The sequence below is a fragment of the Erpetoichthys calabaricus genome, chromosome 12, assembly GCF_900747795.2.
Source record: "Erpetoichthys calabaricus chromosome 12, fErpCal1.3, whole genome shotgun sequence".
Classification (NCBI taxonomy): domain Eukaryota; kingdom Metazoa; phylum Chordata; class Cladistia; order Polypteriformes; family Polypteridae; genus Erpetoichthys; species Erpetoichthys calabaricus.
The window spans coordinates 11,077,801-11,095,081 of NC_041405.2; the positions used below are offsets into that span (position 1 = coordinate 11,077,801).

Genomic DNA, 17,281 nt, shown 5'->3' on the forward strand with positions numbered 1-17,281 from the left:
GTCGGGTACACCAAACCTCTGCCTTCAACAAAATATACAGTCCGGTCTGCCTGACTTAAATATGGATAGCACATCCCAGCCCATTTTAATTAATTATCCCAAGCGTGCATTCGGAAAGACACTCAGATGTTTTAGTGCAAGCTGGTATCAGTGTCGACCATGGCTTGAGTATTCTGTTGTCTGTGATGGCAGCTTTTGCTTTGCCTGCCGCAAATTTAGTGTTTCCAATTCGGACCGCGAGACATATTCACCAAACACGGCTACACGAATTGGAAAAGAGCTCTAGAAAAAGACGGTGGCGGCTTCCACAAACACGCGTCTAGTATCCTGCACGTCAGAGCCATGTCTGCATCACAGCACTCATCATTGGTGTGTCTTCAGCTGCATGCGAAAGCTCCTTCTCTACTTTGAACCGCATTCTCACTCCACTCTGCCGAACAATGCTGCATTCAAGGAAGAGAAATTTAGTCATTCTGGCACATGAGAAAAACATCACAGAAAATCTAGACATGAATGAATTTATTTCAGAATATGCCAAGAGTAACCGCAGACTGGTCCTGTAGATAATACCCAGGTGAAACGCTGGAAACTGATGTCCTATAGCCTCCCATGACTACAATGAGCCACGTTTCTGTTCTTGCTCTCATATGTTGTATACATTTGACTTTATTGATATTTACCTTGTAGATGTAGTTCTATATTTGTTCACAAAAAATAATAATACAAGTTCCATTGCCTCTGTTAATTTTATTGAACAATACGTTATGATTTATGCCACAATTTTTGCTTTTATATGTTATATAAAACTATGTTGTTATTATTATTTGACCCCCCTACAAAAATGGGGATGGATGGATGGATATTTTTTGCCCCCCCCAGACAAGCCAAATGCCCACACACACATGATGTTCTGGTCACACCTCTGATAAGAAGAGGGAGTAAATAATTGACAATATTCTTTGTAATGCTGGAAAACTGTGGTTGTTCTTCTCTTTTCAGCATCCAGATGATTCATTGGGACTTAACAATTAGGTAACATGCAGCTGCTAGAATCTTAACTAGGAAAAGAAAATCTGAGCACATCTCTCCAGTTCTGATGTCACTACATTGTTTACCCATGCCATTTAGAATTGACTTTAAAATCAAGGCTTATGGTCTACAAAGCCTTCAATAATCTGCTCCATCTTATATTTCAGAATGTCTTTCACCTTATATTCCAAATCGTAACTTTAGATCTTAAAAATAAGTGTCTGTTTATTATTCCTAGAGCTAAACTTTAAAGAAGTGGTGAGGTGGCCTTCTGCTGTTTATCACCTAAAATCTGGACTAGCTTGCCAATAGGAATTCTCCAGGCTAATATGGTGGAGCACTTTAAAAAACTGCTAAAAACTCATTATTTTAACATGGCTTTCTCATAGCTTCATTTTAGTTTAACCTTGACACTCTGTATTGCATTTAATTACCATTATCATTCCTGGTGGCTCCGTAATCCGTACTAACCTCTACTTTCTCTTCTGTTCTTTTTCCAATTTTTTGTGGTGGCGATCTGCGCCACCACCACCTGATCAAAGCACCGTGATGTCCCTACATTGATGGATTACAGGCCAGAAGTCCACATGACCATCATCATCAAGTTCTTCCATGTGAACCCTGAATGCAATGAGGACTGATTGTGAGGTCATTTATGGGGCTGGGCGGTCTCGTGGCCTAAGAACCTCTGCAGATTTTATTTTTTTTCTCCAGCCATGTGGAGTTTTTTTGCTGTTTCTGTCCTCCCTGGCTATCGGACCTTACTTTTATTCAATGTTAATTAGTGTTCCCTAATTCTATTTTCTTATTTTCTTATTTAGTTTGTCTTTTTTCTCTTTCTTCATTATATAAAGCACTTCAAGTCAAGTTGGGGAGCCTGCACTGGTACAGCATGTTGTCGCTCCCATTACATGACGAAACAACACGGGATCCCGGTTGGCAACCCCCCAGGCAGACACGCGGTCCAGTCCCACCCTCCAGAAATGACCCTCTATCTGCCGCAGCCAGGTGTTACATCGGTGATCCCTTGGCCTGGTCCAGCCACTTGGGTCCCCAACAATGAGGATCTTGCGAGCCGGATCACCCTCGGGGAAATGCGCGACATGGCCATAGTGCTGTAACTGATGCTCCCTCACAATGCAGGTCATGTGCCTCATTCGGGACTCCATAAGCAACACAAAGTCAAACCAACGGTACCCAAGGATTTTCCGGAGCGATACAGGACCAAAGGAGTCCAGTCTTCTTCTCAGGTCACTGGATAGCGTCCACGTCTCGCAACCATATAGCAAGACAGGAAGCACCAGGACTCTAAAGACTTGGACCTTCATCCTTTTGCATAGATATCATCATTTGTTTGAAAATGTGCTATATAAATAAATTTTGTTGTTGTTGTAACCAAATGAGCTTGTTTGACTGAATGGTCACCTCTTACTCCATGTTAAGCTTGTATGTAGACCGCGACACAAAGCATGCGCACATTAGTGACCAAAACATATTTATACTTCTAATGGCAAGTTTAGTTGGTGCTTCAATATTCTCCTAGTCAATAGGTGTCAGTATTTGATCAATATCACATACCTGACAATTTCACAGTAGAGGATGTGAATTGTTTTCATGATTGTTCATTGAAAGATGGCTTGATAAGACTCTACTGGTGGAAGAAGAGCTGTGTCAGTCATTACTGGCTTCAGGAGGGAAAAAAGTAGATGTTGGTGGATCAGACCCATTAACCAAAAGTGGAAAAGTGAGCATATGTATAAAGTTCTTGTTAAACAGATGCTTGACCTATATGGAGAAGAGATGAGCTTGAAATATTTTTGGAGTCCATCCTTAAACTTTGCTGACCTGTTTTATTTGATGACCACATTCAGCCTCACTTCTGCCACCAACCTCTCCTCGAAGGTCACCATTTTTCACATTACGATGTAGTCAGGAAAAATTCTGTAGCAGGAAGTGATTAAAACCCAGTGTGCCCAAGCCACATGAAGGGACGTGTGTCCACATCTGACATCATGTTTGCCGTGTGTGTCTTGTGTTCAGTGTAAACCCGGTGTTATTGGTGAAATCACTAGTGTTCCAATATTTTCCAAATTTTCTACATACAAAAGGAGATTAAAAAACATGACATGACACCATGGGTGTTTTTTTGTTCACAGCTTTATTGAAGACAAGGCAGAGTCATGTCATTTATTCAACCTTGAAGGAGGTCACCTTGAAGTCACCACCCACTCTCATGTAGGTGATCTTGTCATCAAACCGTTTGGAAAACTTGACTGTGTGTCCATTGGGCAGTTCCACCTCAAAGCCTTCTTGCAAGATTTTTACATTCAGCTGGAAAGAACAAAAGGACACTCTTTGGTCAGTCTCCAGTGGTCAGTCTTTTGTTTTCCCTCAAAATAGGCTGTTCAGCTCAAGCACTTACACACTAAATTGAAAGTTTTGTAATATTACGAATAGCTCAGCTGTGTGTGAAGGCAAAATTTAAATGAAAAGGTCTGTGAGAAGAGGTGAAGATGAACACACAGTTAGCCAAGCCATATTATAATATTTCATTGTTTAATATTAAAAATAATGTAATACAGTCATAGTCATCGTCCCTCCTGTTTCCATAGCTCCAGTAAACTGGCTTCAAATCCCAGCCTGGTCTCCTATTGTGTGAAGTATGTACTGTATGATCCCTTTGTGTGTGTAATGGTATCTCTCTGGGTTTTTGGGTTTCACATCCACATCCTAAATATATTTTGGATTTTGATGATTGATAACTGAAACTTCTCTGAGTGTGAGTGAACATGGGTGTGCGCACCGTGTGCTGTACCAGCATCCCATCCAGCTGGATCCTAACTTGTGTCAAAGTCCATAACCCAATGTTTTTATCCAGCTGTTCTGCAAGTTGAAGGAATTTGTCAGTTAATAGTGGGCGTCATACTGGTTACCCCTGTTCCTTCACAGTTTGAGGAACCCCTGATATGAAATCAGGCTATGTCTGTTTGTACCTTCTCTCCATGTGTCAGTGAGTTTCTTCTGAGTACGCCAGGTTGCATTTATAATTATTTAGTTAGCTGATGCTTTTATCCAAATCAACTTATGAAACAGGTCAACATAACTGAGAAAAACATCAGTTTGAGGGGCTGTTTGGGAACAAGAGTTACAGGAAAAGGGTACAAATGTAATCATCACAAGTGAAGAGCTCAGAGCAAAATACAACAGAGTTATAGTTCCTAGGTTATGACAAACCTGACAGCTAATATCAGTTAGGCAGAAATTCACTGAACAAGAGAGTCTTTAAATGCTTCTTAAAGACTTTGAGGAATGGAGGTGGGAAGCTGTTCCATCAACTAGGAACTACAAATGAAAAGAGTCTGGACTAGAATTTGATGACACAAAGTGTTGGCATCGCCATAAACTGTTCATCAGTGGATCTGAGTGGTCTAGAAGGAGCATAATATCTCACAAGTGTCTCAATATATATAGGTGTTGACCCATTGACTCTCTGTAGACACGTATCAAGGATTTGAACTTAATATGTATCACTACAGGAAGCCAAAGTAGTGGTCTGAAAAGATTAGTGACATGTGCCCTCCTCAGTTGGTAAACACCAGGTGTGCCACTTTATTTTGAGTCATCTGCAGAAGCTTGTGACATATACCAGTACTCCTCCTAGTAGAGTTACTGAGGTCCTCACATGACAAGACGAAAGCCTGGACCTGAAGAGGTGCTGCAAACTTCATCAGATATGGTCTGATCTTGTGGACGTTACATAGACTGAATCTGAAAGGCCAAGAGGACGTAGCAACATTGTCATTTCAGGACAGCTGGTCATCGGTCACCAACCCAAGGTGTTGTGGAGACTTGGCACTTGCCTGCCATATTCCACAAATGTGTAGGTCATCTGTCCGTCCGTCCGTCCGTCCGTCTATCTATCTATCTATCTATCTATCTATCTATCTATCTATCTATCTATCTATCTATCTATCTATCTATCTATCTATCTATCTATCTATCTATCTATCTATCTATCTATCTATCTAATATGCACTGATTTCTGTCAATCCACATCCACTGTTATTGTTTGTGATGTGTAATCTATTAGAATGTTCATTTTAATGCATGTAGTGATGAATTCTACTTTTTCGTTCCAACAGACAACGCGTCACAAACATCGGTACTGCTGTTGAGAATTCTGTAACAAGTGCTGTATAATTGTGTCAACAGAAAAAGTAACATATTAATGTAATAAAGAAGAATTGAAAAAGAAAATATTGGAAATAAGAAAAACACATAGAGGGGCTACTCATTTTATTCAAGTCCATTAATCTTCTGGTAATCTGACTCCATTGATGTAGCAATGAGAGAACAGAAATAAATTATGCAAATAAATCTCAGAATAACATGAACATTATAAAGGGAGAATGCTGGCCTCCCAGAACCCAAGTCTGAAACTTCCAGGGTTAGACCATCAGTTACCTCCTTCTGTTAACAGTAAGTGGACTCCAATGTGATCAATACTTCCTCTATCAGCCTTTTTATTTCCTGTATTTCATTCCATTAAAATTTTAATTTATTAGGTTATAGTGACCCCAACACTTTAAGGTTTAATGGGAAAAGATAAAGTAAGTAAGTCGGTTATGGTGTCGGTTGTATGCACCGTACTTTGGAAAGAAAAATGCACACATGACCTGCTGTGTTGAGAATGATGCCCTTGAATGAGCATGTGATGAGTGACGTTGTAGGTTCTGTGAGATGCAGTTCCACTCTACTGAATTAATTTCCATTAGATGACTCTTCTGCACTTACAGTTATGCACTAGGCAGATAGTCTGTGATTTGTCACAGGCCAGGCCAACTAGTTATTAATATTAAATGATGGTATTTTGGTGCTAAGGGTGCCACACAACTCTGGGTACTCACTGATTTTTAATCTAATGTATGTACTGTATAAAATAAAATTAATCATTGTTCAATCAGCATTATTATTAGTATTAAGTGACGGCATGGTATTGCTACATAGCTGCAGGATTATGTCTTGACTGGGCTTCTTTCAGTAAGTAGTTTGCAATAACAGATGATGTCTTCACAGCTCCAGCAAGATAAGCAATGCAACTCCTGAGCATGAGGTGGTGCTGTAGTTAACTTCATCTCCCTTCACTAGGTGACACCTTCTCCTCTGACCCAGCCTGAAACCTACATGTGGTTGTTGATTATGTACAACCTGCCCATTCTCCCTGTGTTGAATGGCTTTTCCTTGGGGTACTCGTGTTTTCCTCCCAAATTGATGACTTGGGCCCTGGGGAAGAATCAGTGTGGGTTTGTCCCTGTGAGTGGACCCTATGATGCACTGTTATCCAGTTTCTTGTTTTTCAACCAGTGATGGGAGGACAAGCTAAAATGGGTTAAGTGGGTCTTTGACAAGATTGCCTCAACAGAAGGGGCCCTTCTTCATTTTTATTTAAGTATCCCTTTATCTACCAGCCAGACACCTCTAACTTGGTTTGCCTTATATTTTCACCAACAAACTCCAGTAACTTTATGGAAAGACCCCTTACCTTGACCTCATGGCCTTTCTCGAAGGGAAAGTTTGAGTCTCTCTTTTCAGAACCCCAACTGCCCCCGCAATTGGAATTGCACACAATCACTTTGCCATCTCTGTCATCATGAAAGCGAGGGTTGAAGTGCAGTGCTAGATCATTGACACCCTTTCCAAGGTCAATCTGGAATCTGCCAATGAAAATGCAAGGATCAGATGAAAGACATTTTGAAAATGGAATGTGATATGAACGGACTTATAGAAGGTAAGCAGGGCATCTAAAATAGAGTTGGATCAGTCCTAAAATTTTGACTTCAGAATCGATACCAGCTGGTCATAGCTGCTTCGTTTCCCAGGCCTGCAAACATATATGCCTCCCCCATTTCTGCTGGACAATCCTCCATGCTGTGGCACACGGCGCAAATCATTATGAGGACTGAGGTTCCACCTTCAAGTCTCCTATGCAGTTTAATAAATACATATATTCAAAGACTGGGAGATATGATCCTTGGAGTTCTGAGCACTATAATATAATATAATATAATATAATATAATATAATATAATATAATATAATATAATATAATATAATATAATATAATATAATATAACTAGCAAAATACCCGCGCTTCGCAGCGGCAAAGTACTGCTTTAAAATTTTAAATAATAAACTGAGGGAAATTATACCAATAATTATTTGTTAAGGATCTCTTTGTATACCATGTTGTCAGTTCGCCCCTCCAGTTGTAATATGACCAAGTTGTGCGCTGAGCTTACTCTTGAGCATGCAACGTATACTTGGCCATGTGAAAAGCAAATCAAGAACAGCAAGACCGCGCCAGCTGCGGAGCTCAGCTTGGAGCGAAAAGAAGTGAATGAAATGAGGTGAATGGGAGGGGAGATGATCACATGACTCCAACACCCGCCTAAATATATATAAATATAAATAAATAAATATATATATATATATACATACATATACACACATACATGCAGTTTCAATAACATAGAAATCAATATAAACAACATTAACATCATTATCATATGAGAATATGAAGTAATATATAAGAAGCACATTTCATATAAATATAAATTATTAAACAGTAAAATCTTCTTCTGTAATTTGCTACCGTGGCTATTCGTTTGTCTGTCCAGGATTTTAAATCACCTGTAGCTCGCAAACCGTTTCACCTATTGACTTGAAATCTGGTACACATATAGAACGTCACGTCTACTATCCGCTTTATGGGTGATGATTGTATTACTCTTTTTATCCTTCCATCCACATTCATTGCATTCCTAGTCTGAATCACAATCTGATTGTATGGGTGGTTACCTGGCACTGTAGGGTTGCCACCCATCCTTTAAAATACGGAATCGTCCCGTATTTGAGAATGAAATTGCGTGTCCCGTTTTGAATCAATACGGGACGGGATTTGTCCCGTATTTTTTTTATCATTTCTTTTAAAGCAGCGTCTCATGCAAATCATCCCACACGCATTTTATGAAGATGCCTCCTTTCCTACTTTTGATTGGGTAATACTTGATGTCATCGTTAGTTTGATTGGTCTTTTTAACTGTCCAGTGAGGAGGGCGGGTCTTTTAAGTAGAGTCTGCAAACTGTTGGCACTGAGATGTGGCACCCGCTGTAGTATGCGTCCCTTATTTTTTTGTATTAAAAGTGGTAACCCTACCTGGCAGGTAACACTTATGTTTGGTCATGAAGTCGTCTAAAATCCACCACGTGCCCTCTTTTAATTGTGAGAAGCAGATATATATAGCCAAATTCTCGCGCTTCGTTGCGGCGAAGTACTGCTTTTAATTTTTTAAGAAGAAAATAAAACCTTTTTAAACGGATCGAAAATATACCAATAACAATTTGTTAAGGATCTGTTTTTTTGTGAACCTCGCTTTTCACAGCTGTCCCGCTATGGCGTGTGTTTCGTTTATTTGACAGTATGTAGATCGTGGTAATTAAATTCATGGCATTCGTTTTCTGAATCACAATCTGACTGTATGGATGGTTACCTGCCAGGTTACGCTTGTGGTTGGTCAGGAAGTCGCCTTACATCCGCCACGTGCCCTCTTTCTGTTCCCAGAAGCTGATCATAGAATGGTTTTAATAGTTTACTTTCAAATAATGCAAAGAGTATGCGACACGTGTTTCTCCTTAATTCTGGGCTCATCAGGCATACACACTCACTGCATCCCCTCTCGAGAATCGAATATCGTCAGCGCCAGAATTGAAGCCCCTAACGTTGCGGTCAGCAAGTGGGCTAACATCCGCCATGTGCCGTCTTTCAGTTGCGAGAAGCAGATCATAGAATGGTTGAAACTGTTGCCCCTAATGTTGCGCTACGGCGTGTGGCTCGTTTATACCTCGTGTCTTCTCATTAAACTTTTATCTCGCAAATATGTTATTGCAATCCGCAGCGGGAGCGTTTGTATAAACTTAATTTAAACTTACGTTTTACACCGTGCTTTGTTTCCCTTATGAACATGCTTGTATGCTTCACTCGCTCCCTTCTCAATTGTTTAATGAATTTTTTGTTCTTCGCTGTTTGCGGCTCCTCCTTCATTTGTCCCTACTGCATTCACAGTCTTTTCATGTTATTGCAATCCGCAGCGGGAGCGTTTCTATAAACTTAATTTAAACTTACGTTTTACACCGTGCTTTGTTTCCCTTATGAACATGCTTGTATGTTTCACTCGCTCCCTTCTCAATTGTTTAATGAATTTTTTGTTCTTCGCTGTTTGCGGCTCCTCCTTCATTTGTCCCTACTGTGTTCACAGTCTTTTCACGTGATTACGTGGGAGGCGTGATGACGTGACACTCAACTCCTCCTCCCACGGCCATCGAGCTGCCGTCCATTACAGTATATTGTGAAAAAAGAGGTTCCAGTTATGACCATTACGTGTTGAATTTCAAAATGAAACCTGCCTAACTTTTGTAAGTAAGCTGTAAGGAATGAGCCTGCCAAATTTCAGCCTTCCACCTACACGGGAAGTTGGAGAATTAGTGATGAGTGAGTCAGTCAGTCAGTGAGTGAGTGAATCAGTCAGTGAGGGCTTTGCCTTTTATTATTATAGATATAATATAATAATTAGAGCAAGGAGCTGGTAAACAGCTGGTTGCAAAGTTAACAAAATGCTGGTAGCTTACCATTTGAAAAATTGTATTTATCGATAGTTTTTTTAGTAGGGGCAACTCTAATCTAAACCCTTAGTCACCACCACACTTACAACATGACTACCTGACTATGAGCCAGACTGCTATGTTGTACATATTTTTCATTCTGAGGTTAAAAAAAAAACTTCCTAAAAGGAATTTGGAAAAGTGTAAATCAAAGTTAATAATGCTTTGATTTCTGAAGATTTCTGAAACAGCAATAAATAGAGACACATTTCAGACCAACTTACCGCTTAGCATCACCAGCAATTTTCCCTTTGATTTTCAGCTTGTTACCAGGCTTCAGATCGATGTTCTTCACTTCAAATTCCTGCAAGCAATGCCGTCAAAAGTTACATGGAAGTCCTTCATTTGCAGGTCTTTACTACCACACAGCAGCAGGAAGGTTCAGATCTATCTGTCTATCTACATCTATATCTCTCTATTATATAAAATAATCCTGTGACAAGACGAAATTTTTTTCAAGAGATTTTTTCAGGTCCTGCAAGAGAAGACTTTTGCCATGAGATTGTTTCAATTCACGCCCTCCTCTCAACCATTTTCAAACATGCCCACGGTACACTCAACTCTCATTCATGTGAAAGCTTTTGTCTGGCAGGAAAGTAATAATCAGCCCGGACCAATCGGAATTGAAAACCTAGTAGGTCCAAGAGGGGTCAGAAATAAAAGACAAAGAGTAGAAGACAAAGTAGAATGTCGTAAAGAGGTTCAAAAATGTTGGTGTGATACACATGTAGGGCAGGTTAGAGATTATGAAAGTACTAAAATTTGAAAGTCTCAAAAAACTGATAGTAAAGATCACATTACAGCTAACAAATGGAAAATATTACTCTGTGATATAACGGAACAGCGAAAAGAGATCGAATATATGGACATATGTCAAATGACAGAAGTATTTATATATTGTTTGGCTTTAAAGTTTAAGTTGGAGAGCCCCTTAGTACACAATACAATACAATACAATACAATACAATACAATACAATTTATTTTTGTATTGCCCAAAATCACACAAGAAGTGCCGCAATGGGCTTTAACAGGCCCTGTCTCTTGATAGCCCCCCAGCCTTGACTCTCTAAGAAGACGAGGAAAAACTCCCAAAAAAACCCCTGTAGGGAAAAAATGGAAGAAAGTTTGGGAAAGGCAGTTCAAGGAGAGACCCCATTCCAGGTAGGTTGGGCGTGCAGTGGGTGTCAAAAAGAAGGGGGTCAATACAATACAATACAATATACAGAACAGAACAAATCCTCAATACAGTATACAAATAAAAATTTTACAAATATGGAGCAGAATTTAACAGTAGATGATATCACATAATATGATTTGGATTTGTTTGGATTTGTATGTATCCTGGATATTACGTCTATATTTATTCTGCATCCAGCCCTGCAAGTAGGCCCTCCAACCTGCAGGGAAAAACCTGGGGTTTGGTGGCAGAATTAAGAAATGAGAAATGAGAAAATGAGAATAGCTTTATTGTCATTGTAACAAGTACAACGAAATTAGGTACCGTTCCTGCGGTATCCAAAATTACAAAATAATACAAAGGTATAAAATAAGAAATGAGATAGAACACAGACAATCCGCATAAAACCTAATTGCACATGAAACACTATTGCACAAGATGTCATCATTGAAGAACCCTGCAATCATATAATAGGAAGGTTTAGAAAATGGAAGAAAAAAAATAATAAAAATACATATTTTTTAACCTTGGGTTAGCACTATTTTTCATTCTACATCTACAGCATTATCCAATGTCGTGTACACTCTCATGTACTTAGCATAGTGCCTGATGATGCTCTTCTCTGTGACCATCCACTTATTCCAGTTGAAGATTGTGGGGTGCTGAAGATGATGTTGGTAATGCCTAATTCAACACTGCCAACATACATAATATGGAACAGCTTTATGGGGCACTGGACATGGCACTGCTTCCTCGATTCCCAGTCCAATCACTTTCTACATGAAGTTTGCATGGTATCCCAGTGTTCAGATGGGTTCTTATCCAAATACTTGACGTTTTCTTCTTTAATTCCAAAAATTCTTGATAGGTTAAAAGGCAACTCTAAATGTGCACTGTATAAGTAAATGCGGGTGTGAGTTTGAGTGTGCCCTGTGATGGACTGCTGTTCTGTCCTGGGCTGATGGACTGCTGTCTTGTCCTGGGCAGCCTCCTGGCTTGTGCCCAGTGCTCCTGCAATGGATTGAGGCTCCCAGAGCGCTGAATTCGATGACGTTTGTTTGATGATGTCAAATTATGCCATCTCCTATTTGTAGAAAATGAAATGTTGGTGCCATCTAGTGGCCAACTGACATACAACAATAAAGTCTGTCTGATGTATGAAGGCATCGGCTAATAAATCTTAGTCAAATTAATCCATAAAATCACATTATCACACCGACTGAACTCATTTGCTTTAATTTCAACTCCATCTTTAGGCTGCGAAGGGCGCTGAAGTGGAGGTGGGTGGATGAAGTTAAAGAAGATTGGAACGAAAAAAGTTTGACTAGGGTGGAAGAGCAGGAATATGCATCATGAAGATAGGTACCGGGACCCAAAAATAAAATATCAGCACATCACTAAAAACTATTAGTGGCATTGTATAGATATTTATAATAAGGCATTGTCTTCAACAGTAAAGCACATTGACAGAGGTTAGGGCTGTAGCCTGGCACTAATCTCGTTCAAATCTGTGTGCAGATTGTATGTTTTTCTTGATTATTTTCTGGATATTCTTGTTTTACCTCCCATATCATAAGGACATGCAAGTTGATTGCGCTAAGTTGGCCTGATGAGTTTTGAGTAGGCTCTGTAATGGACTCCTTCAAGGTTGGCCAATGCCTTGCAGTTTACACCCAATACTCCAGAGCTGCAATTCTTTATTGCAATAAGTAGGATTAGAAAATGGATGGATAGATGGATGGATGGATCTGTGCTGTGCCAAACATCATTACATGACCTACTGACAGCAGCACCTACTAGGGACCAGTAGCTGTTGAACTTGCAAAACTGCAAAATTGCATTGCAGGTGTGCTCTTTTAGAGATAGACCCTCAAAACACCCATCAGTCTTTTTAGACAACTGCAGCTCCCTTGAGGGGTAATTTCCTCTGCAATGATTTTCACTTAATTGACTGAGTGTGTTTTTTTTTAATGCTGATTAACACTAATCAACATTTAAAATCAAAGCCAATCAAGTATACGTGAGCTTGCATAAAATTTCCAATAGCTCATCTGGAGAATTCTCTACAGAGATTAACATTTGTCCATACGTGTGTGTGTATATATATATATATATATATATATATATATATATATAATAATTAAAACAATCTTGGGACGAGGCAAGACGAGTATAATCCTGTGACAAGATGTGACTTTTCAGAAGGAAGTCCCCGTGAGATGGAGATGTTTACCATGAGATTCTTTCAAGTCACGCCCTACATACAACTATTTTCAAAGAAGACCACGGTCATCAGGTGCATTCCAGCATTTAACCTGGACAGACACTAATCCATTAAAGGGCTTACTTATGAACACACACACACAGAGACACACCCACACACACACACACTTAGGAAGATCCAGTTTAGAATCACCTATTCATCTAAATATGGCAGCGAAAAACAATGAAGTCAAACGAATTAACGTGAAAACTGTCAATCGGTTATACGGCAAATTGATTAAATACGTATGAATAGACTATGCTGAAACAATTGGTGGTGATTGTGTGGAAGATGAAAACATTAATTTACAATATCCCATTGAATATCTAAAAGTGTTAACATTGTCCGGTCTTCAGCATATACACATATACAGTGCCCTCCACTATTATTGACACCCCTTGTAAAAATTAGTAAGAAGTGTTAGAAAAAAATCCCCCTTTGCTGAAGAAACGTCATCTTGAACTGAAAAAATAAGAAACAAGTTCATTCAATGAAGAACAAGAAATAAATATTGTTAACAAAAACACAAGTGCAAGATGACAGTTCTTCAGCAAACAGTGATATTTTTGTAACTCCCCTTACTAATTTTTACACAACGTGCCAATAATACTATATATATATATATATATATATATATATTCACGGCATTCGAAGTCTGTGTCACAATCTGATTGTATGGGTGGTTACCTACCAGGTAACGCTTGTGGTTGGCCAGCAATCTGCTAACATCCGCCACGGTGCCCTCAGTTTGTGAGGAGCAGATCATAGAATGGTTGAAATAGTTTACTGTCAAATAAATGCAAAGAGTACACGACACGTGTTTCGCCCTCATTCTGGGCTCATCAGGCGTACACACTCCACTGCACTCCCTCTCGGGAATCGAACCTCAGATGTCAGCGCCAGAGGCGATGCCCCTAACGTTGCGCCACGGCGTGTGGTTCGTTTATTTGACAGCATGTAGATCGGGGTAATTACATTCACGGCGCAACGTTAGGGGCATCGCCTCTGGCGCTGACGTCCGAGGTTCGATTCCCAAGAGGGAGTGCAGTGGAGTGCCCATATATATAATAAATAAACACGGACAAAACATTGTGCCTTTTACCTTCTTTCATTTTTAGTGTGAAAATATAACCTTAAATCCTTTTTACCTCTGTATATACCTTAACACAGGGGTTCTCAAACTCGGTCCTGGGGACTCCCTGTGACTGCAGGTTTTTGTTCCAACCAGATTCCTAATCAGTGACAACACCTAATAGCACTGATCTCATTTAATTAGCTGGTATTATTTTTCTTTTATTCAACATTCAGAAAAGCACAGCAGCGTGATTTTTACATTTCTAAGACATTAACAAACATTTCTGCATTTGATAAAGATTTAAATGGTTAACTCACTTTTGTTGATTTCATTCTATTTTGCCCTTTCTCTGTGCAGTTTTTCCCTTTTGCTGTTTCTTATTAATGACAATTAAAAATGAGCAGAGCAGACACCCAGACAAGCAATGCTGAATAATCTAAGGCTGCAAGTATTTTAGCATCAGACCCACTAATTAGTAAATAATGGATTAATTGAACAATTAGAACACCTAGAAAAGTAGAATGAAAATCAAGATGAAACTATTTTTCAAAAGAAAATAAGTACATTGTTCCCATATAACTGCTTAGTTTTCTAATTTCTATATTGTTGCCAAAATACACAACTTGGGAAATAACAGTTTACTTAATTAGCCCAGGAGTCCAATTTTAAACAGAAGCTGGTTGGAATAGAAACCTCTAGCCCAGGGGTAGGCAACGTCGGTCCTGGTGAGCTGCAGTGGCTACAGGTTTTCATTCCAACCCAATTGCTTAATTAGAAACCAATCATTGCCAATCTCAGACCTTATTTAATTTTATGGCTTGTTAGTCTGTGCAATGTAAGGCTCTTATATCGTAGATTTTTTTCCTTTCCAAAGATATCATCCAAATGATATGAAGCCTAAAACAGATCATTTTCAGTCTGTCACATTTTTCTATTAAGTGTTTTATTAAATCAAACAGTGCATGATGAACACACACAGATGTAATTGGAAAAAAGCTAGCTGGAGAACTGCTGGCTGCTTTGTCTTTTACATCTTATTGCTAATAAGGAGCAATTAAAACACTGAATGCAGCAGTTTAAGATTGAAATAAGCAATTAAGGTTGGAGAACCTTAACAAGCGAGACCACTAAAATGAAGCATCAAAATGTCACTTAAGCAATATGTGCTTCATCAGCAATAATTGAGTTCTCGTTAAGGAACTGGGTTGGAACAAAAACCTGCACATACTGCGGCTCACCAGGACCGACGTTGCCTACCCCTGCTCTAGCCACAGTGGTCTCCAGAACCGAGTTTGGGAACCACCTCCTTAACATATACGTGTATATTTGTGTCAGGTGACACAGTGGTAACACCATGGAATCACAACAAGGAGGCCAGGGTTTACACATGAAGTGGAGTTTGCACGCTCTTCCCATGTTAATGTGGGTTTCCTTTGGGCGGCTTAGTTTTCTCTCACATGCCAAAGATGTGCAGATTAAGCCGATGTCACATTAGGCACCTTTAAGTCACGGTGCATTTCAGACTTGCTGAGTACAGTTGCTAATCTTGTCACTGGACCATGTCAGTTTAAACTACAGAAAATCGCAGAGCATATGAAATTTACCGACCTTGTGATGAACATCTAGCACCGTTGTGCTTGCCGTTTTTTTACAGGTAATAGCACACTGCCTGATGGAGTCCTAACTTGTCCACAGATGGGTGTGCATACAGTATGTGTTCACCCTGTGAGGGCATGATGCCCTGAGTGGCCAATGCTTAGTGGGATAGGATCCAACTTCTCAGCGACCCTGTTCTGGATTAGCGGGCTTAGAAATATATATATATTCATAGGCTGTGACAAGGTAAGCAATACGACTCCAGAATGACAGGAGTGATGATGCTGATCTTAACTTTTTCTTCCTTCTCTCCAGCCAAGAGAAAGCACGCAAAAGTAATGACTGACCCCTACCCACCTCCCAAGCAACTCTGCCCCTTCGAGTCCCCAGAGAACAAAGCCGGCTCTGTTGGATGTCAAACTGATTATTCCAGAGGACAGATCTCCTGCTGATAACCACAGCCAGAAAGTTTAACAATTTATGCCCTTTTGTTTGAGCCATGTCTTTTCAGTATGTTTTTAAATGGGGCTACCAGGGTGGTACCCCAACCTTTCTTGGCTTCTCTGAATCATCTGCCTATTTCAGCACTGCTCTGGTAACAGGATGTCTACCCTGGGGTTTCTTCACATAGTATAGTTTTACTTACACATTCCAAAACATTTTAAGGTGAAACAAATTGTCAAAGCTAAACTGGACCTAATGTGTGTCCCTGGTGTGTGTGATTGTGTTTTCGCCCTCCAATGGACTGGCAAACTGTCCAGCATTTGTTCCTGCCATGTGCCCTATGCTATCTACAATAGGCTCTAGCACTCTCTGTGACCCTGGTCTGGATTAAGCAGGTTGGAAAATAGCATGACATACAGTATATATATATATATATATATATATATATATACAGAGCAAAAGAGAAAACCTATGAGAAATAAATACAGTATTCAATGGAGAAGAGACACTCACCGACATGACAGCTTCACCCTGTGGTTCACCTTCAGCACAGAGAGCTAGAATGATAGGGAAGTGATATGAAGAAGCTGACTTTATCTCCTCTTGTGAAAGTGGGTGGGGAATGTGATGATCCAGCAGACCTTTGCTCAGAGTAATCAATAAACTGAAATGTTTATTGGCCTGACATGAGATACCTAAATTACTTTTTTTTCTTTTTTTTATTGGGTGTTCATTTTTAGAGGAGTGCAGTGTTTAGAGTGGTTGCCTCATACTATAGCTTCAGAGTCCTTGGTTCAAATCCCAGTCTGGTTATTGTCTTCACACTCTGTGTGTGTGGATTTTCTACACAGGTTTCCTAAATGGCAAAAATGTGAAAGAATTTACTTACAGTACACCCTAAATTATTTCACTTTAATTATTCCACTGTGTAGGCTAAACCTCCATAGTTCTCTACACATGATGGCCTTTCCATGTACAG

General features: G+C 39.7%; 1 protein-coding gene across 1 annotated transcript; it reads right to left on the reverse strand.

The window, feature by feature from the left end:
- Positions 1–3,168: 3,168 nt before the first annotated feature.
- On the reverse strand, positions 3,169–16,948 carry LOC114661856 (galectin-1-like). Its single transcript, XM_028815072.2, has 4 exons — positions 16,816–16,948; positions 9,971–10,050; positions 6,572–6,743; positions 3,169–3,360 (listed from the first exon to the last, which is right to left on the reverse strand). Exons 1-4 carry the CDS (start codon positions 16,819–16,821, stop codon positions 3,217–3,219), a joined length of 402 nt encoding a protein of 133 aa, XP_028670905.1. The 5' UTR covers positions 16,822–16,948; the 3' UTR covers positions 3,169–3,216.
- Positions 16,949–17,281: the final 333 nt, after the last annotated feature.